General features: G+C 44.7%; 1 protein-coding gene and 1 long non-coding RNA gene across 4 annotated transcripts in view; one reads left to right on the top strand and one right to left on the bottom strand.

The window, feature by feature from the left end:
- Positions 1-16,029, bottom strand: part of LOC116535496 — a 48,656-nt gene extending 32,627 nt beyond the window's left edge. The window contains exon 1 of the long non-coding RNA XR_004262230.1: positions 15,914-16,029. This is a non-coding gene — a long non-coding RNA (uncharacterized LOC116535496). The remainder of the gene's footprint in view (positions 1-15,913) is intronic.
- PIK3IP1 (phosphoinositide-3-kinase interacting protein 1) overlaps positions 15,218-26,137 on the top strand; it is a 28,677-nt gene continuing 17,757 nt past the window's right edge. Inside the window, exons 1-5 of one of the 3 annotated variants that reach the window (XM_032256595.1) lie at positions 15,223-16,350; positions 17,357-17,473; positions 17,605-17,724; positions 18,878-19,078; positions 19,184-19,262. In XM_032256595.1, the coding sequence (XP_032112486.1) occupies positions 16,281-16,350; positions 17,357-17,473; positions 17,605-17,724; positions 18,878-19,078; positions 19,184-19,262 (587 nt within the window). In that variant the 5' untranslated portion in view covers positions 15,223-16,280. Of the gene's footprint in view, positions 16,351-17,356; positions 17,474-17,604; positions 17,725-18,877; positions 19,079-19,183; positions 19,263-26,137 lie in introns of all 3 variants that reach the window. The other 2 variants (XM_032256594.1, XM_032256596.1) reach the window with 2 other exon arrangements.

Below are 26,137 nucleotides of genomic sequence, written 5' to 3'. Positions count from 1 at the left end.
GAGTGTAGTGGTGTAATCTCAGCTCACTGCAACCTCCGCCTCCCAGGTTCAAGCGATTCTCCTGCCTCAGTCTCTCAAGTAGCTGGCATTACAGGCACCCACCACCATGCCCAGCTAATTTTGGTATTTTTAGTAGAGATGGGGTTTCACCATCTTGGCCAGGCTGGTCTTGAACTCCTGACCTCATGATCCACCTGCCTCGACCTCCCAAAGTGCTGAGATTACAGGTGTGAGCCACCGTGACCGGCCACAGCTCTTCCTTTCTAAAGATGAGGGGTATATATAGAAACAGCGCTTATAAATGCTTCTTCTGGCAGCATGAAAGAGAAGTAAAAGGCAGGTTCTTTCCCACGTGTCTTCTCATCAGTATGATATCTCAGGGATTGTAATTTACAACAAAGCATATCAGAGAGCATAAGGCAAGTGCCACTCTTGACCTGTGGAGAGCTCCAGTTCAAGGAAGAGGTTTTATTAGCAGGCTTTCTGCCTCAGAAGTTCAGTCCACAACTGGCAGGAAGTATGAGCACTGAGCTGAAGCAAATGGGTATAGCCTGAGTTTTTGTGAGGATGAAGTAAAGACAGCAGCCAGTATTCTTTGACATCAAGGGAGTGGGCCTCAGTAGCTAACGAGTCTGGGTCCAGAAGAAATAGTGCAAACAAGGCATTCTACAACAGTGAAAAACAACTCAGAAAACACGAGTAAAATAAGAGCCTGGAAAATCTAACCACAGCACAGTAAAGCAATAAAACAAACACTACTTAATTACCTTAAATGACAGGTGTGCCGATTATGCAAATGATCCACACAGAAGTACTTGCATCAAAAAAGGGAGAATATGAAATAATGACCATGATATACTAAAAGGTACTAAAAATCAGAAGCACATCTGGAGTAACAAAAGTAGAACATTCAAAAAGCTAAATAGGCCGGGCTCGGTGGCTCACGCCTGTAATCCCAGCACTGTGGGAGGCCGAGGCGGGTGGATCACGAGGTCGAGAGATCAAGACCATCCTGGTCAACATGGTGAAACCCCGTCTCTACTAAAAATACAAAAAATCAGCTGGGCATGGTGGTGCATGCCTGTAATCCCAGCTACTCAGGAGGCTGAGGCAGGAGAATTGCCTTAACTCAGGAGGCGGAGGTTGCGGTGAGCCGAGATCGTGCCATTGCACTCCAGCCTGGGTAACAAGAGTGAAACTCCGTCTCAAAAAAAAAAAAAAAAAAAAAAGCTAAATAATCAAAATAATATATGATACTGGTATAGGGTAGACATATATATGTATGAAACAGAATTGAGAGTCCAGAAACAAATTCACACATCTGTGATTAATTGATTTTCCACAAGGATATTAAGACTACTCAATGGAGAAAGGTTAACCTATCAACAAATAGCACTGGATATCCACATGCAAAATAGGACATCAGAAGCATAAAACACTAAAGGAAAAAACAGATACACATGAGTTCATCAAAATTTAAAACTGTGCATCAAAGGACTATTAAGAAAGTGAGAAGATGGCCGAGCGTGGTGGCTCACGCCTATAATCCCAGCACTTTGGGAGGCCGAGGCGGGTGGATCACAAGGTCAAGAGATCGAGACCATCCTGGTCAACAAGGTGAAACCTCGTCTCTACTAAAAATACAAAAATTAGCTGGGCATGATGGTGCGTGCCTGTAGTCCCAGCTACTCGGGAGGCTGAGGCAGGAGAATTGCTTGAACCCAGGAGGCGGAGGTTGCGGTGAGCCGAGATCGTGCCATTGCACTCCAGTCTGGGCAACAACAGCGAAACTCCGTCTCCAAAAAAAAAAAAAAAAAGAAAGTGAGAAGATAACCCACAGATTGGGAGAAAATATTTCCAAGTCATATATCTGATAAAGGTCTAGTATTCAGAGTATATAAAAAAACTCTTGGTCAGGCGAGGTGGCTTATGCCTATAATCCCAGCACTTTGAGAGGCCGAGGTGGGCAGATCACCTGATATCAGGAGTTTGAAACCAGACTGATCAACATGGAGAGACCCCATCTCTACTAAAAATACAAAAAAATTAGCTGGGCATGGTGGAGCATGCCTGCAATCCCAGCTACTCAGGAGGCTGAGGCAGGAAAGTTGCTTGAACCCGGGAGGCGGAGGTTGCGGTGAGCTGAGAGGTTGCCACTGCACCCCAGCCTGGGCAACAAGAGCAAAACTCTGTCTCAAAAACAAACAAACAAACAAACAAGAACGCTTGGCTGGACTTGGTGGCTTATGCCTGTAATCCCATCACTTTGGGAGGCTGAGGCAGGATTACCTGAGCTCAGGAGTTCCACACAAGCCTGGGCAGTATGGTGAAACCCTGTCTCTACTAAAAATACAAAAAATTAGCTGGGCACTGCAGTATATGCCAGTAGTCCCAGCTACTTGGGAGGCTGAGATAGGAGAATCACTTCAGTTTGGGAGGTGAAGGCTGCAGTGAGCTGAGATTGCGCCATTGCCCAGCTTGGGCAACAGAGTGAGACCTTGCCAAACAAAAACAAAAACAAAAACAAAAACAACTCTTAACAACTCAACAACAAAAGACAACTCAATTTTTAAAATGGGGGAAAGGACTTCAATAAACATTTCTCCAAAGAATATAAATGAAAAGCCAACAAGCCCATTAGTCATTAGGAAAATGCAAATCAAAACCACAATGAGATCCTACTTCACACTCACAAAGATGATAACAATAAAAAAAGGAAAAAAAATCAACAACATCCTTGTTGGCAAGGATGTGGAAAATCAGAATCCTCATATATTGCTGGTGGGGATGTAAACGGGTATAGCCACTAGTACCTGTCTACAGACAGCCATACGACCCCGAACATGTCCAGTCTTGTCTAAAATTTGATATGGAAAATAGTTTTATCAGGAGGCATGGTGGCTCACGCCTGTAATCCCAGTACTTTGGGGAACTGAGCGGGGTGGATCACCTGAAGTTGAGAGATTGAAACCAGCATGGCCAACATGGCAAACCCTGTCTCTACTAAAAATACAAAAATTAGCTGGATGTGATGGCACATGCCTGTAATCACAGCTGCTTGGGAGGCTGAGGCAGGAGAGTCACTTGAACCCAGGAAGTGGAGGTTGCTGTGAATCAAGATTACACCACTGCAATCCAGCCTGGGTGACAAAGTGAGACTCCATCTCAAGGAAAAAAAAAAAAAAAAAAAAAAGGCAATCCCAGCACTTTGGGAGGCTGAGGTGGAAAGATCATAAGGTCAAGAGATCGAGACACCACTGTACTCCAGCCTAGTGACAGAGCGAGACTCCATCTCTCAGGAAAAAAAAAAAAAAAAAAAAGGAAAAGAAAATAGTTTGATCGTTCCTTGAAAAGTTAAACATAGAATAACCAGAAATGCCACTCTTAGGTATAGACTCAAAAGAAATGAAAATAGGTATCAAACAAAAACCTGTATATGAATGTTCAGAGTAGAATTATTCATAATAGCTAAAAGGTGGAAACAACTCAAATGTTCATCAACTGATGACTGGATGAACCAAATACGGTACATTCATACACAGGAATATTATTCAGCCATAAAAAGAAATGAAATGCTGATACATGCTACAACTTAGATGAATCTTGAAAACATCATGCCTATGTCCAGAATAGGCAAATCCATAGAAATAGAAAGAGATCAGTATTTACTTGGAACACTTGGGACAATAAAAAACAAAATAATAAATAAAATTGTAGAAAAACAGAGAGATCAGAAGATGCCAGAGGATGGGGAGAAAGAAAAATGAAGACTGGCTGTCAACAGGTACTAAGTTTCTCCCATTCAAATACTAACCAGGCCCAACCCTGCTTAGCTTCTGAGATCAGACAAGACTGGACATATTCACGGTGGTACAGCTGTAGACAGGTACTAGGGTTTCTTTTTGGGGTGATGAAATGTTCTGGAATTAGATAGTGGTGATGGTTACACAACCTTGTGAATACACAGATATGAGCTGCATAATGATGTTTCAGTCAGCAACAGACTGCATAGATGACTGTGGTCCTATAACACAGTGATCCTCAACCTTTTTGGTAGCAGGAACTGGTTTCGTGGAAAGCAATTTTCCACGGACAGGAGCCGGGGGATGGTTTCAGGATGAAACTGTTCTACCTCAGATCATAAGGCATTACATTCTTGAAAGGAGTGCGCAACCTAGATCCGTAGCATGTGCGGTTCACAATACAGTTTACAGTCCTATTAGAATCCTCTGCCACCACTGATCTGATAAGAGGCGGAGCTCAGATGGTAATGCTTGCTCACCTGTCACTCACCTCCTGCTGTGCTACTAGGTTCCTAACAGGTCATGGCCTGGGGGTTTGGGAACCCCTGCTATAGATTATAAATAACATAGTTTTACTGTACCTTTTCTATGTTTAGACGCACTAATACTTATGATTGTGTTACAGCTGCCTACAGTATTCAGTACAGTTAGATGCTGTACAGGTTTGTAGCTTGGGAGCAATAGGCTACACCACATAGCCTAGGTATGTGGAAGGCTGTCCCATCTAGGTTTGTGTAGTTATTCTCTATGATGTTTGCATGACGAATTTCTCACAACCTATTCTTGTTGTTAAGTAATGCACAGGTACTAACAACTGCTGAACTGTATGCTATAAAATGATGAATTTCATGGTATGTGAATTATGTATCAATAGAGCATTTATAAAGTTTTTGTTGCTTAATTTATTTACATTCAGTAAGTTTTCTTTTAAAATATTGTCCATGTCGGCCAGGCACATTGGCTCATGCCTGTAATCCCAGCACTTTGGGAGGCTGAGGCAGGCGGATCACTTGAGGTCAGGAGTTCGAGACCAGCCTGGCCAACATGGTGAAACCCTGTCTCAGTAACTAACAAAACAAAAATCAAAAAAAACAACAAAAAAAAATATGTCTATGTCTAAATGTCTTAGTGGTGCTGGGACATAGCTGACATGTAAAACCTTGAATGCCTCTCTCTTTGCAAACTCATTTGTTACTACTCAGTTACCTTCTCACCTCCGATACCCAAACTGCATACCAAACCTCTAGCCATTACTAGAACACATGCTGCCGAGCTCTTCTATACTTTAGTGCCTGCACACATGCTGTTCCTTCTGCCCAGAAACTTTCGTGCCTTCTGTCCATCTCATCCAAAGCCTGTTTTTCAACGCCCAACACAAATGTCACTGGTACCCTGAGCTTCTTCAACTCCCCCTTGCCCCATTTCAGAAAATGTAACTTTCTGTATTCTCTCTGTATATTCCTCTACAGTGGTATTTCTTATACTATACCATAATGACCTGGTCCCATGTTTGTTCTCTTCTTCCCAGACTGGGAACCCAAGGAGGTACAACTTTCTTAGTCAGTCTTAAGCACCAGTGTATTGATTAGGGTAGCGAGAAAAGAAGCTATTTACTGAATGCCTAAGAAGTTCAGGGCACATAATCTTCACAACCATCCTGTGAAGTACATATGACTTTTACATTTTACATTTTACAGATGAAGAGATTGAGTTTTAAGAAGGATATAGTAACTTTCCTAAGGTCATTCAACTTGTTAAATGATAGAGTGGAGGAGTTGAGACTAGAATTGAACTTCTGCCTCTGAAATCCAGGGTTCTCCCTGTCAGTACAGTGAGGTGGTGATTAGCATAAGCTATGAGATAAGACTGCCTGGGTACATATCCCAGCTCTTCCACTTATCTTTGTGGCTTTGCGCAAATTACTTAACCTCTTTATGATTGTTTCTTCATTTGTAAAAGGAAGATAATAACAGTACCTATATATAGGGTTTTTATGAAGAATAAATGAGATAATATATACAAAGCGCTTAGAACAGTATCTGGCACCTACTAGGTGCTCAGTAAACATCAGCTGTGACATTTATTATTGTCCCACATTGAACTAGTGTTTGTTAAACACTGGATGACTGAATAAAATGTACATCTTTCATGCAGAGATTGCTGGATTACCCATTTCGCTGACTCAGGACCAGAGTCTCTTAGGAATCCAGAGGGGGGGATGTTAAAGCCCTAACAAGTAAAAACACAAAGTGATAACATTTTGATCTTTGAAGGCTTTCTGAGGTGGCAATAGCCGCTAAATTGAGGGGAAACCAAATATTTTTAGCCGTTTTCCAGATAAATTGGATTTGATAAACCACTCAGCATAACAAGAGCAAAAATTAGATGTTCAGCTAAGCTCTAGATTCTGATCCTAGATGATGGCAATAACAACAACAACATAATTAATGATAATAGCAGAAACTCTTAATATGTGTGAGGCATTTTTCTAAATGCGTTACATATACTAACAATTTAATGTTCATCAGAGCAGATTCTCCTACTGTATCCAAGAGAGCAGAAATTCAGAGCAAAAAGCAGATTGCTGGTTGTTACCAGAGCCACTCTAGGAATGGGGAGATATTCTCACAAATCTGATGACTGGTGAAACTGACAAGAGGTTAGGCCACTCAGTGTTGGAAAAGAAAAGATCCTAGAAAGTGGAAATGGTCCACTATTGCTTTAGGGGCAACAGCCTGGCTGCAACTGGGCAGACTTTCTATTTCTAACATCAGGATAATGGGGACGCTCCTGCCAATGCTGCATAGAACCAAGAACACTTAGCAGTGATGGCTGACTTCCAACTGAGCCATTAAGGTAAAAGTAGAAGAAAGCTCCAGGTAGAAATATCTTTGGGAACTCAGAGAACGCACTGAGTGTTTGAAATGGGTACTTAATCTATTATTAAACTCAAGAGTTTTCCATTCAGGGGCCAATTTGAGTCCACTTATGACACCTCACCACAACACTGCTCATTTCTGTTAACTGGGCTTCACAGAGGGTGAAAGGGCAGCAATCAGATCATACAATTGGGCCTCACTGTAATAAAATGCTGATTTCTCTTATCCTTGCACTTCCTTCCAGCTATAATCACTCTATGATCTTGTTTGAGATTCTTTTTTCTTTCTCTCTCCATTTTACTGACTATAACGGAATAATAGCGAAGCTCTCAGTCTGTGTGAGGCATATGCACGAAGAATATATAACATTCACTGTTTCCCAATAGACAAATTATTTAAAGGACATCTCTTAAGATGAGATTAGATGGAGCCAACTGTGGGAAGAAAATGGGTGAAGAAAGTTTCAAGGAGAAGACACCACAAAGCAGAATGGGAAAAATGGCCAGGAGAAAAGTAAGGTGATAAAAGGAAAAGTAGTCCCTGACACAGAAAGTACTCAACAGCTATTTGCTGACTGAAAGAATAAACACTAATAACAGAATGAAATACCAGCATTATAAGAGGGAACAAAGATATTTTCCTATCTACCTTGTTGTTACTCTACTATCTAGGATATATTTAGGTTGGTGCAAAAGTAACTGCGATTTTTGAATAGTTAATAGGTTAACATCTAATTCAGGTATTGTTTACATACATACAAATACAAACTACAACCGTGTATGATAAATTTAAAGTAATAAGCTGGGGTCAGGCATGGTTGTTCACGCCTATAATCCCAGCACTTTGAGAGGCCAAGGTGGGTGGATTGTCTGAGGTCAGGTGTTTGAGACCAGCCTGGCCAATATGGTGAAACCCCATCTCTACTAAAAACACAAAAATTAGCCAGGCATAGTGGCGGGTGCCTGTAATCCCAGCTACTTGGGAGGCTGAGACAGGAGAATCGCTTGAACCTGTGAGGCGGAGGCTGCAAGGACCTGAGATCGTGCCACTGCACTCCAGCCTGGGTGACTGAGCGAGACTCCATCTCCAAAAAGAAGAAAAAAAAAAAGAAAGAAAGAAAGAAAAGAAAGGAAAGAAAGGAAAGAAAGGAAAGAAAGGAAAGAAAGGAAGAAAGAAAGAAAGAAAGAAAGAAAGAAAGAAAGAAAGTTGGGCACAGTGGTGTATAACTATAGTCCCAGCTATTCTGGAGGCTGAGGTGGGAAGACTGCTCGAGCATAGGATTTCAAGTCACCTTGGGCAACATAGCGAGACCCTGTCTCTAAACAAAGAAAACCAAAAAAAAGTAATTAATGCCAAACATTGCAATCAGGGTTCAGTGCACTTGAAATACACAAATGAGTGTCTTCACATGCTGAAGACACAGCAACCAACGACCGGGGGTAAAGTGCTGCATTCCTAATCCACAGAGCCCATCATGCTATGCCAAAGTTCATTGCTCCGGCTCCAAACCTGGGACTTTCCTTTCCTGTTTCCTCTCTCTGACAGCTTAGAGCTACTGCACTCCATCCTTGAACTCCTCTGTTTATTGCAAATGTTCTTTATAGCTATAAAATCTGAATTTGAGGTCTGGTTTCTTCAACTTTGAAACTCATTTCCCACTCTGAGTTCACACACTCTCAAAATGTTCATGAATTTTAAGGCTAGACCTAAAGCTTCTTTGTGCCTTCCTGCCAGCCTGCCTTTGTTTTAGTACCTTCTAGCCTATCCTCACTCACTTGAGTTTTTACTCTAATTTCTGTCCAGTCATCCCACCACTAGTCCCCTATCAAAATGCTTGCTGGGCATTTCTATATACATACCTTGCTTGTCCTTATGTCAAACTCAAAACCACCAAGACCAAATCCAATATGTGTTCCCAAATCAGCTCCCCTTCCTCACCTCCCTGGTAGGGTTACTGACCAATTAGAATGAATGTCCAACCACTCAGAATGCCACAGGCAGTAGGCCAAATCAGTGTACTGGGTCCAATGTCAGCCCTGTCCATAATCCTTCCAGCCAGCTAAACTTGAAGGAATTGTCTGTTCTCATAGTCTCCCTTCATCACCTCCTATTCCTTCTATAATCCACACATTTTAGCCCTCCTTCCTCACCACAAAAATTTCTCCTGACAAGGTCACCAATGGCCTTCTTGTTGCTAAAACCAATGAATTCTTTTTAGCTTTTATTTCACTTGACCATCCTTGGTAACATTTAACAATGCTGACCTCCTCCCTGCAACACTCTACTTGGCTTCTCTGACACTATACTCTTCTGGTTGCAATCCAGTCACCTTTGGTGACACCTTCTCGGCCTTCCCCAAACCTGCTTTTCCTCATGTTTCTTATCTCAGTGAATGACACCACCATCTCCTAAGCTCCTAAACCAGAAACCAAATTCCTTAGTTCTTATTTGCTTCTAACATTCCTTCAGTCATAGAATCCTGCTTATTCTTCTTAGTCTGCTTCTCTTCACTGTCTGAATTTTTATTTTTTTTATTTTTTGTGAGACAGAGTCTCACTCTGTCACTCAGGCTGGAGTGTAGTGGTGCAATCTGCACTCATTGCAACCTCCACCTCCAGAGTTCAAGCAATTCTTCTGCCTCAGCCTCTAGAGTAGCTGGGACTATAGGCGAATGCCACCACACCCAGCTAATTTTTGTATTTTTAGTAGAGACGGGGTTTCACCATATTGACCAAGCTTTTCTCAAACTCCTGACCTCGTAATCTGCCCACCTTGACCTCCCAAAGTGCTGGGATTACAGGTGTAAGCCACGGCACCCAGCCTACTGCCTACATTTTTAAAGCATTTAACTTTGTTCTAGGCAGGTATGTCCTAGTGACATAATCCTCACAACAAGCCTATAAGGTAAATTTTATCATCTCCAATTTTCAGATTAGGTAACAGAGGCAAAGAGTGCTTAAATAACTTGCATAAAGTCCCTTAACTGCTAAGTGGCAGAGCAGGATTCAAACCCAGGTGGCCTGACTCAATTCTGGATCCAGGTCACTATTCTGTCTCACTGAAATCTCCGCAACAGCCTCCTTGTTGGTCTTCTAGCCATCCATCGTGGTTTCCCTACGGCCACAGTGATCTTTGTCAAAATGTAAGTCTGACTCTTGCTACTCTTTTGCATGAAATTCTTTACTGGTTCTTTATTGCCTTCAGGATAAAGTCTACACTCAATATGACCTTCAGGGACCTCCATAACCTAACCAGGAAGTGTTTACTTCTTTGGCTTCATGTTTTTGGTTTTTGGCCCCATTTTAACCACATACTTGAAAGCTCTACTAGCACGATGACAGCCTATACTTCCAGGTTTCTGCACTGTTTGATGTACCAAAAACATTAACTGTTTCTCACCTTCATATTTGACTTCTTCTGATAAGCCTTTTCTGACTTCCTGAGACTAGGCTGTATGCCTGTCCTGTGAGGTCTCACAGCTCCCAGTTCTAATTCTTACTGTAGCATTTATTTCACTGTGTTGTTATTGCCCATATACTAATATTAATATCTGCTTTATTACAAGATTGTGAGTTTCCTGAGAACGGGAACTATGTAAGATTCACTGAGGTATTCTCAGTACTTACTGCTGCCTACCTAACATACAGTAGGCAACATTCATTTAATGAATACAACTTTATTGTCTATATCACAATCTTTAACACTTATATAATGCCCTCTATTGATTTTATTTTCATATGTGTTAGCCTGAACTTTAAAACAAGAATGTCAGTTTCTTGATGTTAGCAAATATACCCAGTACTTCTTTCATATATTTGTTTACTCTTAGGCTGGGTGCAGTGGCTATAATCCCAGCATTTTGGGAAGCTGAAGCAGGAGGATCACTTGAGTCCAGTTCAAGGTTAGCCTGGGTATAGTGAGACCTCACCTCTATAAAAATTGGCTGGGTGTGGTGGCTCATGCCTATAGTCCCAGCACTTTGGGAGGCTGAGGTGGGCGGATCACCTGAGGTCAGAAGTTCAAGATCAGCCTGACCAACATGGTGAAACCCTGTCTCTACTAAAAATACAAAAATCAGCCGGGCGTGTTGGTGAGCGCCTGTAAATCCCAAGTACTTGGGGGACTGAGGCAGGAGAATTGCTTCAATCTGGGAGGCGGAGGTTGCAGTGAGCCAAGATTATGCCACTGTACGCCAGCCTGGGGACAGAGCGAGACTGTGTCTCATAATTAAATAAATAAACAAACAAACAAAATTAGCTGCACATGGTGGTATGCACCTGTGGTACCAGCTACTCAGGAGGGCTGAGGTGGGACAACTGCTTGAGCTCCAGAGGCTGAGGCTGCAGTAAGCCATGATCATGTCACTGCACTCCAGCCTGGGCAAGAGTGAGACCCTGCCTCAAAAAAGAAAAAAAGATATTTATTTTTACAGATGGGCTCTTACTCTGTCATCCAGGATTGAGTGTAGTGTCATGATCATAGCTCACTGCAGCCTTGAACTCCGGGGCTCAAGGAATCCTCCCACCTCAGCCTCCCAAGTAGCTGGGACTACAGGTGTGTGCTGCCATGCCCAGCTAACTTTTTTATTTGTAGAGATGGGGGTCTGTGTTGCCTAGGCTGCTCTTGAACTTCTGGCCTCAAGCAATCCTCCTGCCTCAGCCTCCCAAAATGTTGGAATTATAGGCAAGAGCCACCATGCCTGGCCTATACTCAGTACTTCCAAGTTAGGGTTTACTCACAAAAATTCCTGAAAACAGCTAACATTTATTCAGGGATCAATGAATGTCAACAATCCAATGATTCTGGTATTATTTCTCTCTCTCTCTCTCCCCCTCTCTCCATATGAGGAAACTGAGTCATAGTTTAGTAGCTTGCCTAAAATGACATAGCAGGAAACAAAAGAACTGGGATTTGAATCCTGATGTTGGCCCTTGTATTCTTTACCATTATGATAACAGGCTAAGAAAACTTAGAATTATAGATACTAAGTAACTTACATAAATTTTTTTTAAAAATTAAAAAAATTTTTTTCCTTTTGTTAGTATGCAAAGACCTAAGATCATAGTGCAGTGCTGAGACTAGAACCCAAGTATTTCAAAGCCTATGCTCATAAATTATTTGATATACTGCTTTTCCTACTTTAAAAGTCAGTACTTGGCCAGGTGAGGTGGCTCACGCACGTAATCTCATTACTTTGGGAGGCTGGGGGGATCACATGAGGTCAGGAGTTGGAAACCAGCCTGGCCAATATGGCAAAACACTGTCTCTACTAAAAATACAAAAATTAGCTGGGCGTGGTGGCGGACACCTGTAATCCCAGCTACTGGGGAGGCTGAGGCAGGAGAATCGCTTGAAACTGGGAGGCAGAGGTTGCAGTGAGCTAAGATCACGCCATTGCACTCTAGCCTGGGGAACAAGAGTGAGGCTGTGTCTCAAAAAAAAAAAAAAAAAAGTCAGTACTAAGCTCATACTGGGTGCTGATACATTTTAAAACTGCAAATCCAGTTTACTCAAATTGGAGAATGTCAGATCCCCTTCCAAGAGAGGCATAACTGTAGCTTACTGGGTTAACTCACCTTTTATATTAACAGTCTAGTCTTATGAACCAATTAAGTTTGTAGTTTCTGCATCCTTCCTGTGACACTGAAGACAGTGTTTTCATCAATGTGAAAAACATGTTATCTAAGCTAAATCAAAATCCGCTCTTATTCAAGAATTTATTCTTCCTTTTATTTCTCAACACCAGTGACATGTTCCTAAGTTCTCTGCCTTTGTGGCTCCTTTGTTCCCAGTGTGAGATGTCTTATTTCTGAAAGTAACCTGTCATTCACAAGCCTTCTTGGCTATTCTATAGTTTACCTTAAAAAAAAAATCTTTTCTCTCCGTAGGTTTATTAGACTGCTTTTCCTTACATGGTACTCTGCTTTTCTACTTTATTTCAAGCATTTATTTCTGAAAGTAAACTATGTACCAAGCATACACAAAATGGATATAACCTAACTCATTGAAGGCCACATTTTCAAAGAAACAGCCTTGATGTTTAGACATTTTGACTAGAATATTATTTCCCTAACAACCTGCATAAAACCATCCCTGCTCAGTTTGTAATTATACACTAAAATATTGAGCCCCATCTCAGTAGCTACTTCTACAGCACATCATATAAAGTGAATTGCTGGAGCCAGCTCATTAGATCTTACTCCAAAGATTTTTACCAACACCTTGGCCCTCTTTTGCTGACAAAAAGGGTTCTTAAGCCTTTTAATAGCTTTATGACTTCCTTATTAGAGCTCACCCACTAACATATCCTGTTAAAATGAACTGCCCATCCTTCTTGGGAAACACTCTGGAAAATATTTCCTGATTTCATAGCGCAGCTTTGTCTCATCTAATATGAAACTGAAAATCAAACATCCCTGGAATATTTCGTAAAATATGAGTATATTTTTTCAAATGTTGTTTTCAAGGATATAAACAATTCAAAATTTAAGTCTTTGAGTAGTACTGTATCATATTTTTATTGCAGTGATATTTTCTGAAGAAATCTGAAGTCTGGAGTAACTATGGGCCATAAAATATGGTCATCTTGCACCAATAAATGGAGCAAAGTTCAAATCTGGACCATCAGAAAAAGACAACAGGAACATTTCTAAACTAAATCTGATTACCTTGAGGAAAGAAAGTACTGAACCTGTTAGAGTATATCTTTGAAGGACTGAAGCAAGTCCTTCATTTCTGGAAAAAAAAAAATCAAATCAATCATACAGATAAATATCTTAGTTACGGGGAGAAAAAACAGAGATGACTAAGCTGAAAAAATCTCCTTCTGGCTTATATCTTTTCCAGGCAGTGCTGTTCCTGATAAGATGTGACACAAAATATGGTTTTGCTGAATATCAAGGTAAGTTAGGGAAAATAATAGTTTATTAAATAGGAAAATTAGATGACAATAGCAACAGGTAAGGAAGTTTTGGGCTTCTGAGGTAGAAATATTAGCATCCCTATGTAGGCATGGTAATAATCTGAAAATGGTACAAGTGCTGGCCTGCTATAGCCTGTCTCTACCATAAACAGAGGGAAAAGTATTACAATCCCTCAGAAGTAGCCCTTCAAAGTCTAATGAGGAGCATTTTATCAGATATCAATAAACGAGCCCTCACTGCATACAAAGGCAATACATTAGGTGCTGAGTGAACAACTTCAAAGGACTTCCTGCTATTTTGAAATTTAAAGCTGTACTCTCATTTCCTCAAGCCTGTATTTTACATAGTGAAACAAAATACACATCTCTTGCAGCGGTATATGAGTAAATAGAGGACCTCTCCTAACAAAAATTGTGCCAAGAGCTCTTCCCCTTCAGCCTTTTGCTATAGAAATATCCTTCTGCTTCCCTGAAAATAGTATAAGCTTTCTTTAGCAAGTGGAATATCACCATTACTCTCTCCCTTACTCTGCTTCACTTTTTTTGCATAACGCTTAAGATTACATGACATTTTACATATTTATCATGTTTCTCCCTAGAATATAAGCTTCATGAGGAGAGAGATTTCAAATATTTACAGACGTATTCCCGGTATCTAGAACTGTATTTAGCATGTAGCATTTAGGACTATATTTAGCATGTAGCGGATTCTCAAAAAATTTGTAAAATTAGTAAAAATTAAAAATCCCTATTATATTGGAATTGTTAAAAAATTTTTTTATGACAGAGTTTCTTTGTTGCCCAAGCTGGAGTACAGTGGCTGATCACAGCTCACTGCAGCCTCGAATTCCTGACCTCAAATGATCCTCCCACCTCAGCCTCCTGAGTAGGCTGGACTACAGGTGTGTGCCACCACACCTGGCTATTTTCTTTTTTTTTTGTAGAGATGGGGGTCTTGCTATGTTGCCCAGGCTGGTCTCAAACTCCTGGGCTCGAGGGATTCTCCCCCTTTGGCCTCCCAAGTGCTGGGATTTACAGGTGTGAGCCACTATGCCTAGCCAAATTTTAAAATTTTGCCATATCGAGCTGGGTGCAGTGGCTCATGCCTGTAATCCCAGAACTTTGGGAGGCTGAGGCAAGTGGATCACAAGGTCAGGATTTCAAGACAAGCCCAGCCAATATGGTGAAACCTCATCTCTACTAAAAATACATTAGCCAGGTGTGGTGGTGCGTGCCTGTAGTCCCAGCTACTCAGGAGGCTGAGGAAGGAGAATCACTTGAACCTGGGAGGCAAAGGTTGCAGTGAGTCGAGGCAAAGGTTGCAGTGAGTCGAGACTGCGCCACTGCACTCCAGCCTGGGCAACAGATGGAGACTCTGTCTCAAAAAAAAAAAAAAACCATCTCTACTAAAAAAAATACAAAAATAAAATAAAATTAGCCAGGCGTGGTAGCACATACATTTAATCCCAGCTACTCAGGAGGTTGAAGCAGGAAAATCACTTGAACCTGGGAGGCAGAGGCTGCAGTAAGCCAAGATGGCACTACTGCACTCCAGCCTGGTGACAAAGTGAAACTCCATCTCAAAAAAAAATATATATATATATTTAGTAAAGTTGTTTTCCTCCTTAAATTACTGCCTGCAAGATCGAAACAGAGTCTCCCATTTCTATTTTGGGATCCGACTGAGTCACAAGGTAGTCTTGGCAAATAACTCTGCTCTATCTCTCAGTTTACTGAGACTGCCTGGGAACTTGAACTGTCAGCCAAACAGGAAGGAGGGCCCTTCTGCCTAACTCCAAAAGGCCTAAGTCAAATGGATATGGTGAGATTTAATGATGGATCTGAATTACAACAAATGGATTTCCTATGGGGGGGGGAAGCAAACATTTTACTTAACTTCCTCTATATAATTCAGAGCTGGTAGAAAGGGTAGACTATTACAGTGTAGCTGAGCAAATTTTTCCGTGTTTGCATAACATGTGTTTTCAACTAAAGAAACTCCTAAATTCCTACTATATACATATCCCCCAAAAACCTCAAATGTAAGAAAAAGCAATGTGACAGATTTGACCCTGGCCAAGTTATACTTTTTTTAAGTGTGTTCATAAACATATAAACTACAAAGGCCCTTTTTCAAGAATGGGTATAAAGTGATACTCCCCCCTCCCACCAGATACTCTTATTTTTGCCCCCTAACTGGTCATGAATTCCTCCTGGGTGCACGCTCCCTAAAGTGTTCTGTGTTTTAGTGGTTATAATTTCCCACATCCCATGATGCCCCTTGATAGAATTAATCTTTCTGTACTCACACAAATGGAAACAGAAGAGATGAAAAACCCTGGGGATGTGGCCTCGCAGGTCTCAAAATCATCGGCTGCTAAGCACAACCAGCACTTCTCTGCCTCTCTTCTTGGCTGAGTTCCTTTCTTGGCTCAGAGTTAGATTTTGCATGGCCTAGGAGGCTTAGGACCCAGGGGGCGCCTTTCAGCTGAAAAACAGCTCGCGCTGCAGCAAGCTAGCTGGGAAGCTCCCAGTTCTAAAGAGAGGCTGTTTACCCGAAGAGCATAACAAGGGCAGGTCTGACTGCAAGGCTGGGACTGGAAGGCAGAGCCGCTGCCAAGGGGGCCCCGGTTGGACACTGGTCGTTCAATCACCTGCAAGACGAAGGAGGCAAGGATGCTGTTGGCCTGGGTGCAGGCATTCCTCGTCAGCAACATGCTCCTAGCAGAAGCCTACCGATCTGGAGGTGAGATTACAATCTTTCCTTTCCGCAGCAAAACTTCATGAAGCAGGAGGGGTAAAGCCCCCTATTTCCCAAACAGGGCCAGGATGACAGGAAACGAAGCGTTTAGCTGGTTTCTGTGGTCCTGTGAAAGCTTTTCCACCCCTCTTTTCCTTGCCAGGGTCTTGCAGCTCCATCTTTGCCATTAAGAACAAAGGCAAGAAGCCACTTTCTCTTTGCCTTTCCTTGCTCATGAGTGGATGGAGCTTGGGGGTTCATCTCCCCTACGCCCCAAGTCCTATTCTTTCTAAGCCCTTTGCATGGTGTGGTCCTCCTTCCCCAGCCTCCTCCTGTGACTCTCCTGCAGAGGGGAATGGGAGCTTGGAGTCTCATTCAGGCAGCGATAAGGCCGGTTCACTCCGTTTGAGGCTCTCTTGAATCTTTTGCCTGACTGAATCAAGGCTCCTGGAGAATTCTCTTTGGAGAGAGTATTGCCTGTTAAACGGGCAGAAGGTGGCCGTATCCGTGGAGGAGGGAACACCGGAGTTTACGTAACATGGCATTACAACACAGTGATAAATGTCAGGTTTGGATGCCCACCGTCCTAAAACTCCCATCTTCTCAAAGGGACCCTAAGCCAGGCCTCCTCCTCTCCATCTCCTCTTCCGAAGTGGTCACAAGTTCAAGAGTAACAACCATTTGCACTTCTACAGCTTTCCGGCTTTCAAAAAATAAAAAACACCTAACAGTCTCTTGCGTTGACTGAGGGCCAGGCACAGGCTAGGGGCTTCACAGGCGCTTTCTTTCCTTCTCTTTTGGGCCTCACAGCAACCCTCTGAGGTGCGTGTGGGGTGTGGCGTGGGGGGCGTGGGGGTGTTGTCAAGGGAGGAGACGGTGGCCCAGCAGGGCCCGGGGTTCGTTAGCCAGGCTGGGACTCGGCCCGGGTGATCCCGGCTGCCCTGCCCGCCACGCTGGGCGTCTTCCGTTCGCTGCCCGTTACTCTGTGTCCGGGGACTTCTCTTCCTCACAGGCTGTTTGTGGGACAACGGCCACCTGTACCGGGCGGACCAGCTCTCCCCTGCGCCGGGCCTCCGCTGCCTCAACTGGCTGGACGTGCAGAGCCGGCTGGCCTCGGCCCCCGTGTTGGGTAAGTGTCCTCCAGGGGACCGCGGCGGCGGCGGCGGCGGCGGCGGGGCTAGCGGGCGGCAGCCGCGGTCCAGGTCCCAGCCGCGGTCCAGGTCCCAGCCCCGACACACGTTTCCTTCTCTCCTCTCTCAGGCGCCGGCAATCACAGTTATTGCCGAAACCCGGACAAGGACCCACGCGGGCCCTGGTGCTACGTCAGTGGCGAGGCCGGCGTCCCTGAGAAACGGCCTTGCGAGGACCCGAGCTGTCCAGGTACCGCCCGGGACCCCGGGAAGCCCCGCGCCGGGGGCTGACAGGGAGCGGCAGACACCGCCGTGCACGTGCGGCCGCGCGAGGCCGGCCGGCCCCGCTCCGCCCCCGCGCCGTCCGATTGGCCAGGGCTATCTCCAGGCCGCGGGGCTCAAAGCCTATTGGCCGCCGTCGCCGCTCGTGTGAGCTCATCCGCCGCGAGCGCTTGTAAACAACTGCGCGGGGCTGGGTCTCTCCGCCGGGCGAGGTTGGGTCTCTCAGCTGCGCGCCCTTAGGAGTGGCTCATACCCCGCAAGAAGCAGCTGTTTGGGGCATCTGAGCTTCAGAGAACTTAAGCAATTTACCAAAGGCAATGGCAGGGGACAGATTTGAATCCACGTTTTTTAGATTCCAGAGCGCAGGCTTTTTGCTTCCAAGGCAGCAAGACAGCTTTCTAGGATTGAATGGGATAATCAAAGTAAAGCACTTTTTTTCTTTTTCTTTTTCTTTTTTTTGTGTGTGTGACAGAGTCTCGTTCTGTCACTAAGGCTGGAGTGCAGTAGTCGGATCTCGGCTCACTGCCACTTCCGCCTCCCAGGTTGCAGTGATTCTTCTGCTTCAGCCTACCCAGTGGCTGGAGTTACAGCCGTTCACCACCACGCCCGGCTAATTTTTATATTTTTGGTAGAGTTGGGGTTTCACCATGCTTGCCAGGCTGCTCTCGAACTCCTGACCTCAGGTGATCGCCCGCCTCGGCCTCTCAAAGTGCCGTGAGCCACCGCGCCCGGCACAAAATAAAGCATTTCACCTAAGGATTGGCATAGAGCGTGCACTTAAATGTGGGCTGCTCAAAGGAAGCATGGGTTTCCTGGAGTGGAGGTGGGGGAATCCCCTGCAGAAGACGGCAACCGAGCAGGATTTGAACAGATGATGTCGTGGAAGGCAGAAGAGAGGCCTTTCCCTACGGCCTTCCCTTCTCATTTGCCTTGTCCCTGAGATGGTGCAGCCCTCTCAGGCCTGATTTTGCCTGTAGGGCAGAGTTTGACTTTAGGTTGTGTGTGTAGGGAGGCATTCTTAAGTGACCCACTTCCATCTCCCCTAACACTCGGACCAGGTTCAGCTGTGGAATTCACTCAGGGCAGGTCCTGACGAAAGCTGTTTCCCACCTCATCTCCAGAGACAACCTCCCAGGCCCTGCCAGCCTCCACGACAGAAATTGAGGAAGTGTCTGAAGGGCCAGGTGCAGATGAGGTGCAGGTGTTCGCTCCTGCAAACGCCTTGCCCGCCCGGAGTGAGGCGGCAGCTGTGCAGCCAGTGATTGGGATCAGCCAGCGCGTGCGGATGAACTCCAAGGAGAAAAAGGACCTGGGAACTCTGGGTATGACAGCCCCCGACCCCTGCCCTTGTTGGGATTCATCAAGAGATGTCATTTGTTGATTGTGTGGGGTTTGGCTAATGGGACCTTGTGTCCTGTCCTTGGCAGGCTACGTGCTGGGCATTACCATGATGGTGATCATCATTGCCATCGGAGCTGGCATCATCTTGGGGTACTCCTACAAGAGGTCAGTAGCTTCTCTTCTGGGTCCTCTTGAGAGGAGGAGGGGAGGAAGGTACACAAAGTCAAATCAAACTTTGTGGCTTTCTTACCCAAAAGGAAGCAAGATGTTAAAAATCAACTCAAGATGCAGAGACTTGGTCCTAGTCTTTATCCGCTGACCTTGGACAAACCTTTTCCTTTGGTGCCTTTACACTTCACTTTAAAAGCCTTGTGAGGTGTGGGTTCTTGTACCCCATTTTACAAACGAAGAAGCCTCTGTCAGAGACTTGCCCAAAGTCACACTCTGGGAGTGGCAGAACCTGGATTCAGACCCAGCTGTTTTGATTGCAAATTCCCTGCTGTTTGATCCAACATGCCTGACATTGAAGTGAGTGGCACTGCAGAAATCAGGCTCAACAATGATTGCATGGACTTTGAGACTGAATTCTTTCTGTGAGCTCTAAAATTCTGCTACTAGAAAAGGTTTCCAGCCACTGTTTTTTGCAGTTGGGGCTTAAATTTCCTGTGCTATAAGCAGTGAGACTCCTCTGCTAGGGAAGAAAAAAGTGAGTTGGAGAACAGAAAAGTCTGTTCGCCACTCTTCACCACATGTGAGAAAGCCAAAGAGGCTACCTGTGAAACTCAAGGTCATGACCTGTGGCTGGGACAGCAGGAGAAGAAGAATGCTTATTTTGTAAAGTCCCATGAGATGCCAGTCAGTGACTGGTGCATGATGGTAAACCAGACTGGCATTCATCTTTATAGTACTGGCTGATTCCGGAAAATTATTTGCCATTCTTGGGCAAAATCAGGAGGTTTGACTTCTAGCCCTGGGTGTCTAATACTCTCTTCTATGTTCTGAGAAATCTTTCAGTGAAGAAAGTGACACAGTAACCTGCATTTTTCCTTCCTTCTTTCCTTTCCTCCCCTCTTCCCTCCCTCCCTTCCCTTTCTTTTGTTTCCTTTCTTTCCTTCCTTCCTTTCTTTGATTTTATTTTTTTTTCAGGGTCTCACTCTGTTGCCTAGGCCTGAGTACAGTGGTACAATCATGGCTCACTGCACCCTCAACCTCCCAGGGCTCAAGCGATTCCCCCCATCCATCCCCACCGAGTAGCTGGGACTACAGGCATATCCCATCATGCCTGGCTGATTTTTAAATTTTTTGTAGAGACAGGGTCTTACTGTGTTGCCCAGGCTAGTCTCGAACTCCTTGGCTCAAGCGATCCTCCTGCCTCAGCCTCCCAAAGTTTATAGGCATGGATCACCATGCCTGGCATGCAGCCTGCATTTTCTAGAGGTGAGGTACACGTCTGAGCCCACAGCCTCAGTGGATCACCCAGCAGGGCACCTTTGGAGGCCTTGTAGTCAAACTTCTCATTACAGATGAAAAAGGGGAAGTGTTGGATATAATAACAGTGGTAGCAAACATTTGCCATATGCCAGACACTGCTTCAAGCACATGCTTTAACTCATTTCTCATAATCATGCTTATGAGGTAAATGCTGTTATCTCCAGTTTACAGATGAGGAAACTGAGGCAATAGGGGATTATATACCTTATCCAAGGTTGCACTCCTAGCATTTGGTGGAGAGAAGTCCTCTAGCTATCTCTGTGACCTTAGGCAAATTGCTTTGATTTCCTACTCCAGATCGTTGTGTGGAGCTAAGGCTTGTGACACTTAGCTCAGGGTGTGGCACATAGTAAGTGGTCAGTAAGTGATAGCTGTTTTTCTTTTCTCTAAAATGTGTGGACAGGCAGGGTGGCTCATGCCTGTAATCCTAGCACTTTGGGAAGCCAAGGTGGGCAAATTACGAGGTCAGGGGTTTGAGATCAGCCTGGCCAACATAGTGAAACCCTGTCTCTAGTAAAAATACAAAAAATTTACCAGGCGTGGTGGTGGGCACCTGTAATCCCCAGCTACTTGGGAAGCTGAGGCAGGAGAATTGCTTGAACCCGGGAGGGGGAGGTTGCAGTGAGCCGAGATCATGCCATCGCACTCCAGCCTGGGTGACAGTGCAAGACTCTGTCTCAGAAAAAGAAAAAAAAAAAGTGGATAATGGACCAGGCGCAATGGTTCACACTCATAATCCTAGCACTTTGGGAGACTGAGTTGGGTGGATCTCTTGAGCCCAAGAGTTCAAGACCACTGTGGGCAACATGGTGAAACCCTGTCTTTACAAAAAAATACAAAAATTAGTCAGGCATGGTGGTGGGGGCCGGTAGTCCTAGTTATTAAGGAGGCGAGGATCACCTGAGCCTGGGAGGTCAAGGCTGTGGTGAGCTGTGATCATGCCACTGCACCCCAGCCTGGGTGACAGAGCGAGAGCCTGTCTCAAAAAAAAAAAAAAAGTGGGTAATAGAGTAGTGCTTTCTGGTTTCTTGTGATCCAGGAAGCAGATGTCCAGACAGGGAAAGTATTGACTTGAGAGGACATCCTGACTCCCAGTCTGAGGTTGTTTCCCACAATGGGATGGTTGACATAGTGGGTCCAGAGATACTTGCTTATTCATTTCAGAGTTAATGATGTAGTGGCCCTGGCCTTACAGTTCATAAGCAGACCTAAGCCACGTTGGCTGAGTTTAGTCCTTGAAATATTTCCTTCTTCCTCAGTCACTGGATGGCATTTGGCTGTCCTCCAATTCTGTGACAGTTTCCAGGCCTTCCAGGTACTTGAACCGACTAAACATTCTTAATTCTGAGCTCAGTTCTGGTGCCCAGTGGAAGTCTTTTTCTTCTAGATTTGTTCCTCTAGGTTGTCACGAGACTGCCCTGAGGCCTAGAATTTATTTTCCTGTAAACTCAGGGCAAGGCACCCAGTCACCAGACTCCCTGTCACTAACGACCGGACCACCCCTTTCCTCAGCACAACTGTTCTGAGAACAGACTGTACAACAGGAAACCGCATGTGGGCTACAAACAAGCTCGAAGCTCCCATCTTTTCCTAAAGTGAGAGAGCAGAGTGTCCTGAAAACAGTTGTAGGCTGAGTGTGGGTTCAGGTGTCCTCTGAGCCTTGGTATCTTGTCTGTTAAATGGAGATACATCCTCCCTCCACACCCATCCATCTAAGATTATTATAAGTATTAAATGTAAACAGAAACAGTAGCACACCAATCAGGTAATAATCACAATAGCAGCCAACATTTATTTCATGCTTTCTTAATAAGTAAGGCCCTATTATGTGCTCTTCCCTGATTATCTTAATTCTTTTTTAGACAGAGTCTTGCTCTGTCGGCTCACTGCAACCTCCACCTGCTGGGTTCAAGTGATTCTCTTGCCTCAGCCTCCCAAGTAGCTGGGATTAGAGGCACCCACCAGCATGCCCTGCTAATTTTTGTCTTGTTTGTAGAGATGGGATTTTCAACACGTTGGTCAGGCTGGTCTTGAACTCCTAACCTCAGGCAATCCACCTTGGCCTCCCAAAGTGCTGGGATTATAGGTATGAGCTACCACACCCAGCCTCCTGATTATCTTTACTAAGCCTCACAACCACACTAGGAGCACTGTTATACCATTTTACAGTGAGGAGCTGAGACCTCTCAGAGTTAAGTACGATATCCAAGCTACACAGCTAGTAACATATGTCTAAGGATTATAAGTATCTCAACAAGTCCAGTGAGGCCTTGTTGGGAGAAGAGGGTGTTACAAGAGGCCCAGTAGCCTCATGTAAATTTGCTTTGAATTGCAAAGGACAGCAGGAAAAATAGAAACTTAAAAAGAAAAAAAAGCCTGGATTTAAAGGCAGAAGAAACGAGATCTAGTTCTGGAAGTTTTACTTACTCTGGATGTGACATTGGACAAATTATTTACCTTCTCTGCACCTCAGTTTCTTCATCTGTACTGTGGTGGGGGTGGGACGGGTTAGATATGATGATCCTCCCAACTCTATTTCCTAAAAAGACAATATTGCTGGTGATAAGACTGGATTCAGATCTCAGCCCTGCCATTTGCTTGAACAAATGGTGTAACTTCTCTGCATTTGCCTTCTTTTTTTTTTTTTTTTGAGACAGAGTCTCACTGTGTCACCCAGGCTGGAGTGCAGTGGCCTGATCTTGACTCACTGCAACCTCCACCTCCCAGGTTCAGGCCATTCCCCTGCCTCAGCCTCCCAAGTAGCTGGGACTACAGGCGCTCGCCACTACACTTGGCTAATTTTGTATTTTTAGTAGAGATGGGGTTTCACTATGTTGGCCAGGCTGGTCTTGAACTCATGACCTCCTGATCCACCCGTTTTGGCCTCCCAAAGTGCTGGGATTACAGACTTGAGTCACTGCGCCCGGCCCTGCCTTCCTACCTCTGAAACAGATCAAAATAGATACCACATAGGTTTGTTGTGAGGATGAAATTGGACAGTATAGTTTAGGCATACAATTGGTGTTCCATACCCTGGGAGAGGAAGTTGGAGGCAGCATACAGTAGGGCCTTACTTATTAAGAAAGCAGGAAATAAATGTTGGCTGCTCTTGTGATTATTACCTGTGGCTCCTTGGGAACTTTTCCTGAGCAGCAGTGTGGTGCAGCACTGCCTCTGACTGGGAAAACAGCAGTGGCTCAGAGTAATAACTGAAGACCTGTGTAGTCTGAATGAGGTCTGTGGTGCTTCCATACCCTGGGAGAGGAAGTTGGAGGCAGGCGGCAGTTTCATCTACACCTGCTCTCTCTGGACAGCTCAGCTCCCAGTCCCATCCTGGCCTTGGAGCAAGCAGGGTAGTTACTGTAAGACTTGAACTCTGCCAAAGGCCATGAGGCTTGCCTAATGGGATAGAGCTTTTCCTTGGCTGGGAAGGCTGGGCAGGCACCAGTCTTCCTCAAACAGGGGAGGAAGGGCTGTAAATGGGGGTGGGTGGGAAGCTCAGCCTGGCTGGGTCTTTGTCCTGGTAGGTTCAAAGGGTCAGTCTGTGACTGAGGAGCTAAGCATAGTGTCTGCACTAGCCCCAGAAGGAAGTCTTATTTTCTGATAAAAAGAGGAGGGAAAAAATGTAAGTCAACACCACTCCACCCCTGTGGGAGAGGAGCTAAGTCAGTGAATAAACCTTTTGTTCTTTCTTGGCTGCCAGACAACACCCAGGCTAACAACCCTCTACCCCCAAGCAGTGCGAGGGGGCTAGGCTGCCTGACGGTCAGTGTAGGGGGCCTAGTGAGCTCTCAAAGGTCTCCCAAGGGAGCTGGGAGCAGCCACTGCATCTCTAGGACTCACAGGCACCATTAACAGCAGGCACATGGGATTGAGTGTGCTTCCAGGCTTCTAAATGGATGAGATTAATCCAGACTAGTCCCAGCATCTGGTTCCTTTACCCTTGGCTGCTCTTCCAGCCTTGCTCTGCCCCATTAATACAAATTGATTATTTTCCCCCCTAAAGACATGTATATGATGCAGCCTGCCCATTATCAGCAGCTCAGCTGGCCACAGGTAAAAGCAGGGCGCCAAAGTTAAACTTGAAAGCCTCAGTTTCTTCATCTATAAAAGGGGGATTATAGGCTGGGCCTGGTGGTTCATGCCTCAAGAGGCAAGAGGATCACTTAAGGCCAGGAGTTTGAGATTAGCCCTGGCAACATGGCAAGACCTTGTCTGTATAGAAAGAAAAAAATAAAAAGACATCCAGCAGGTACATAGGTAGCTCTTTTCATCCTGGGTGATGGGAAGGCCATTAGGCCATTTCCTGGCATCTTAGTAGATACTCAGGAAATGTGAATTCCTGGCTTTCTCTCTTCCTCCAGCCCCTTAGATTTTGAAATTCAGTCCTTGGCAAAAGATACTTGGATATTCCGTTTCTTTTGTAAATTGCCCTTTGGTCTTCCATAGGCATAAAGGCTGAAGAAAATTAAACCCAGACCTTCCAGATTTCTCCCTACATAAGCAACCTTGAAGAAACTGGCTTTTAGTATGGAGGTGTTTCCTTCTATGTGGTAACAACTGTACTGATGAACAGTGCTCAAGGCTAGTGAATCTCAGGATATGAGTTGGGGAGCCTTTGATCTAGACTACCCACCCATGAACACTGTCCCTTCATTTTCCCTATGGGCTCTGGGAGTTTTTCTGCTGTGGCAATTGGTGGTGTCCAGTACAGAAGCTAATGAGGACAGGGCAGGAGCCTCAGGCTTGCATGTTCAGAAACCATCACTCAGGGTGATTCAGGAGGATGAGCTCACAGATTTGCCTCCTTTGACCTTACAGGGAGAAACAGAGAATCAGAGCATAGCTCATGTGAAGAATTTTATAGAATGTCAGGGGCCCTGGAGATTATCAGTTCCAACTCCTTGTTTTACAGATGAAATTAAGGCCCAGGGAGGAGGGGATTACTGGGGTCACGTAAATAATACTTGACTTGGCTGGTCAGCAGAATTTCCTTGGAAAATCAAATTAAAATAATGTTGCTTGATGGGTCAAGTAATATTCAGGGCAAATCATAATAACATCTTAAAAGTTTTTTTTTTGTTTTTTTTTTTGTTTTTTTGAGACAGGGTCTCACTCTGATGTGCAGGCTGGAGTGCAGTGGTGCCATCACGGCTCACTGCATCCTCAACTTCCCAGGCTCAGGTGATTCTCCTACCTCAGCCTCCCAACTAGCTGGGACTACAGTGTGTGCCACCACACCTGGTTAATATTTTATCCTTTGCAGAGATGGAGTTTTGCCATTTTGGTTAAGTTGGTCTCGAACTCCTGGGCTCAAGTGATCCTCTCTCCTTAGCCTCCCAAAGTGCTGGGATTATAGGTGTGAGCCACCATGTTTAGCCCCTTTATGAATTTTTATAGCAGTTTCACTATTTTCAAAGTGCTTTCACCTTCATTATCATATTTTTTTCTTTTTTTTTTTTTTTTTTTGAGACAGAGTTTCACTCATGTTACCCAGGCTGGAGTGCAATGGCGCGATCTCGGCTCACCGCAACCTCCGCCTCCTGATC

The sequence above is a fragment of the Sapajus apella genome, unplaced genomic scaffold, assembly GCF_009761245.1.
Source record: "Sapajus apella isolate SASKATOON/1434 unplaced genomic scaffold, GSC_monkey_1.0 scaffold95, whole genome shotgun sequence".
In the NCBI taxonomy this organism is placed as follows: domain Eukaryota; kingdom Metazoa; phylum Chordata; class Mammalia; order Primates; family Cebidae; genus Sapajus; species Sapajus apella.
This window is presented reverse-complemented; position numbering and strand designations above follow the sequence as displayed.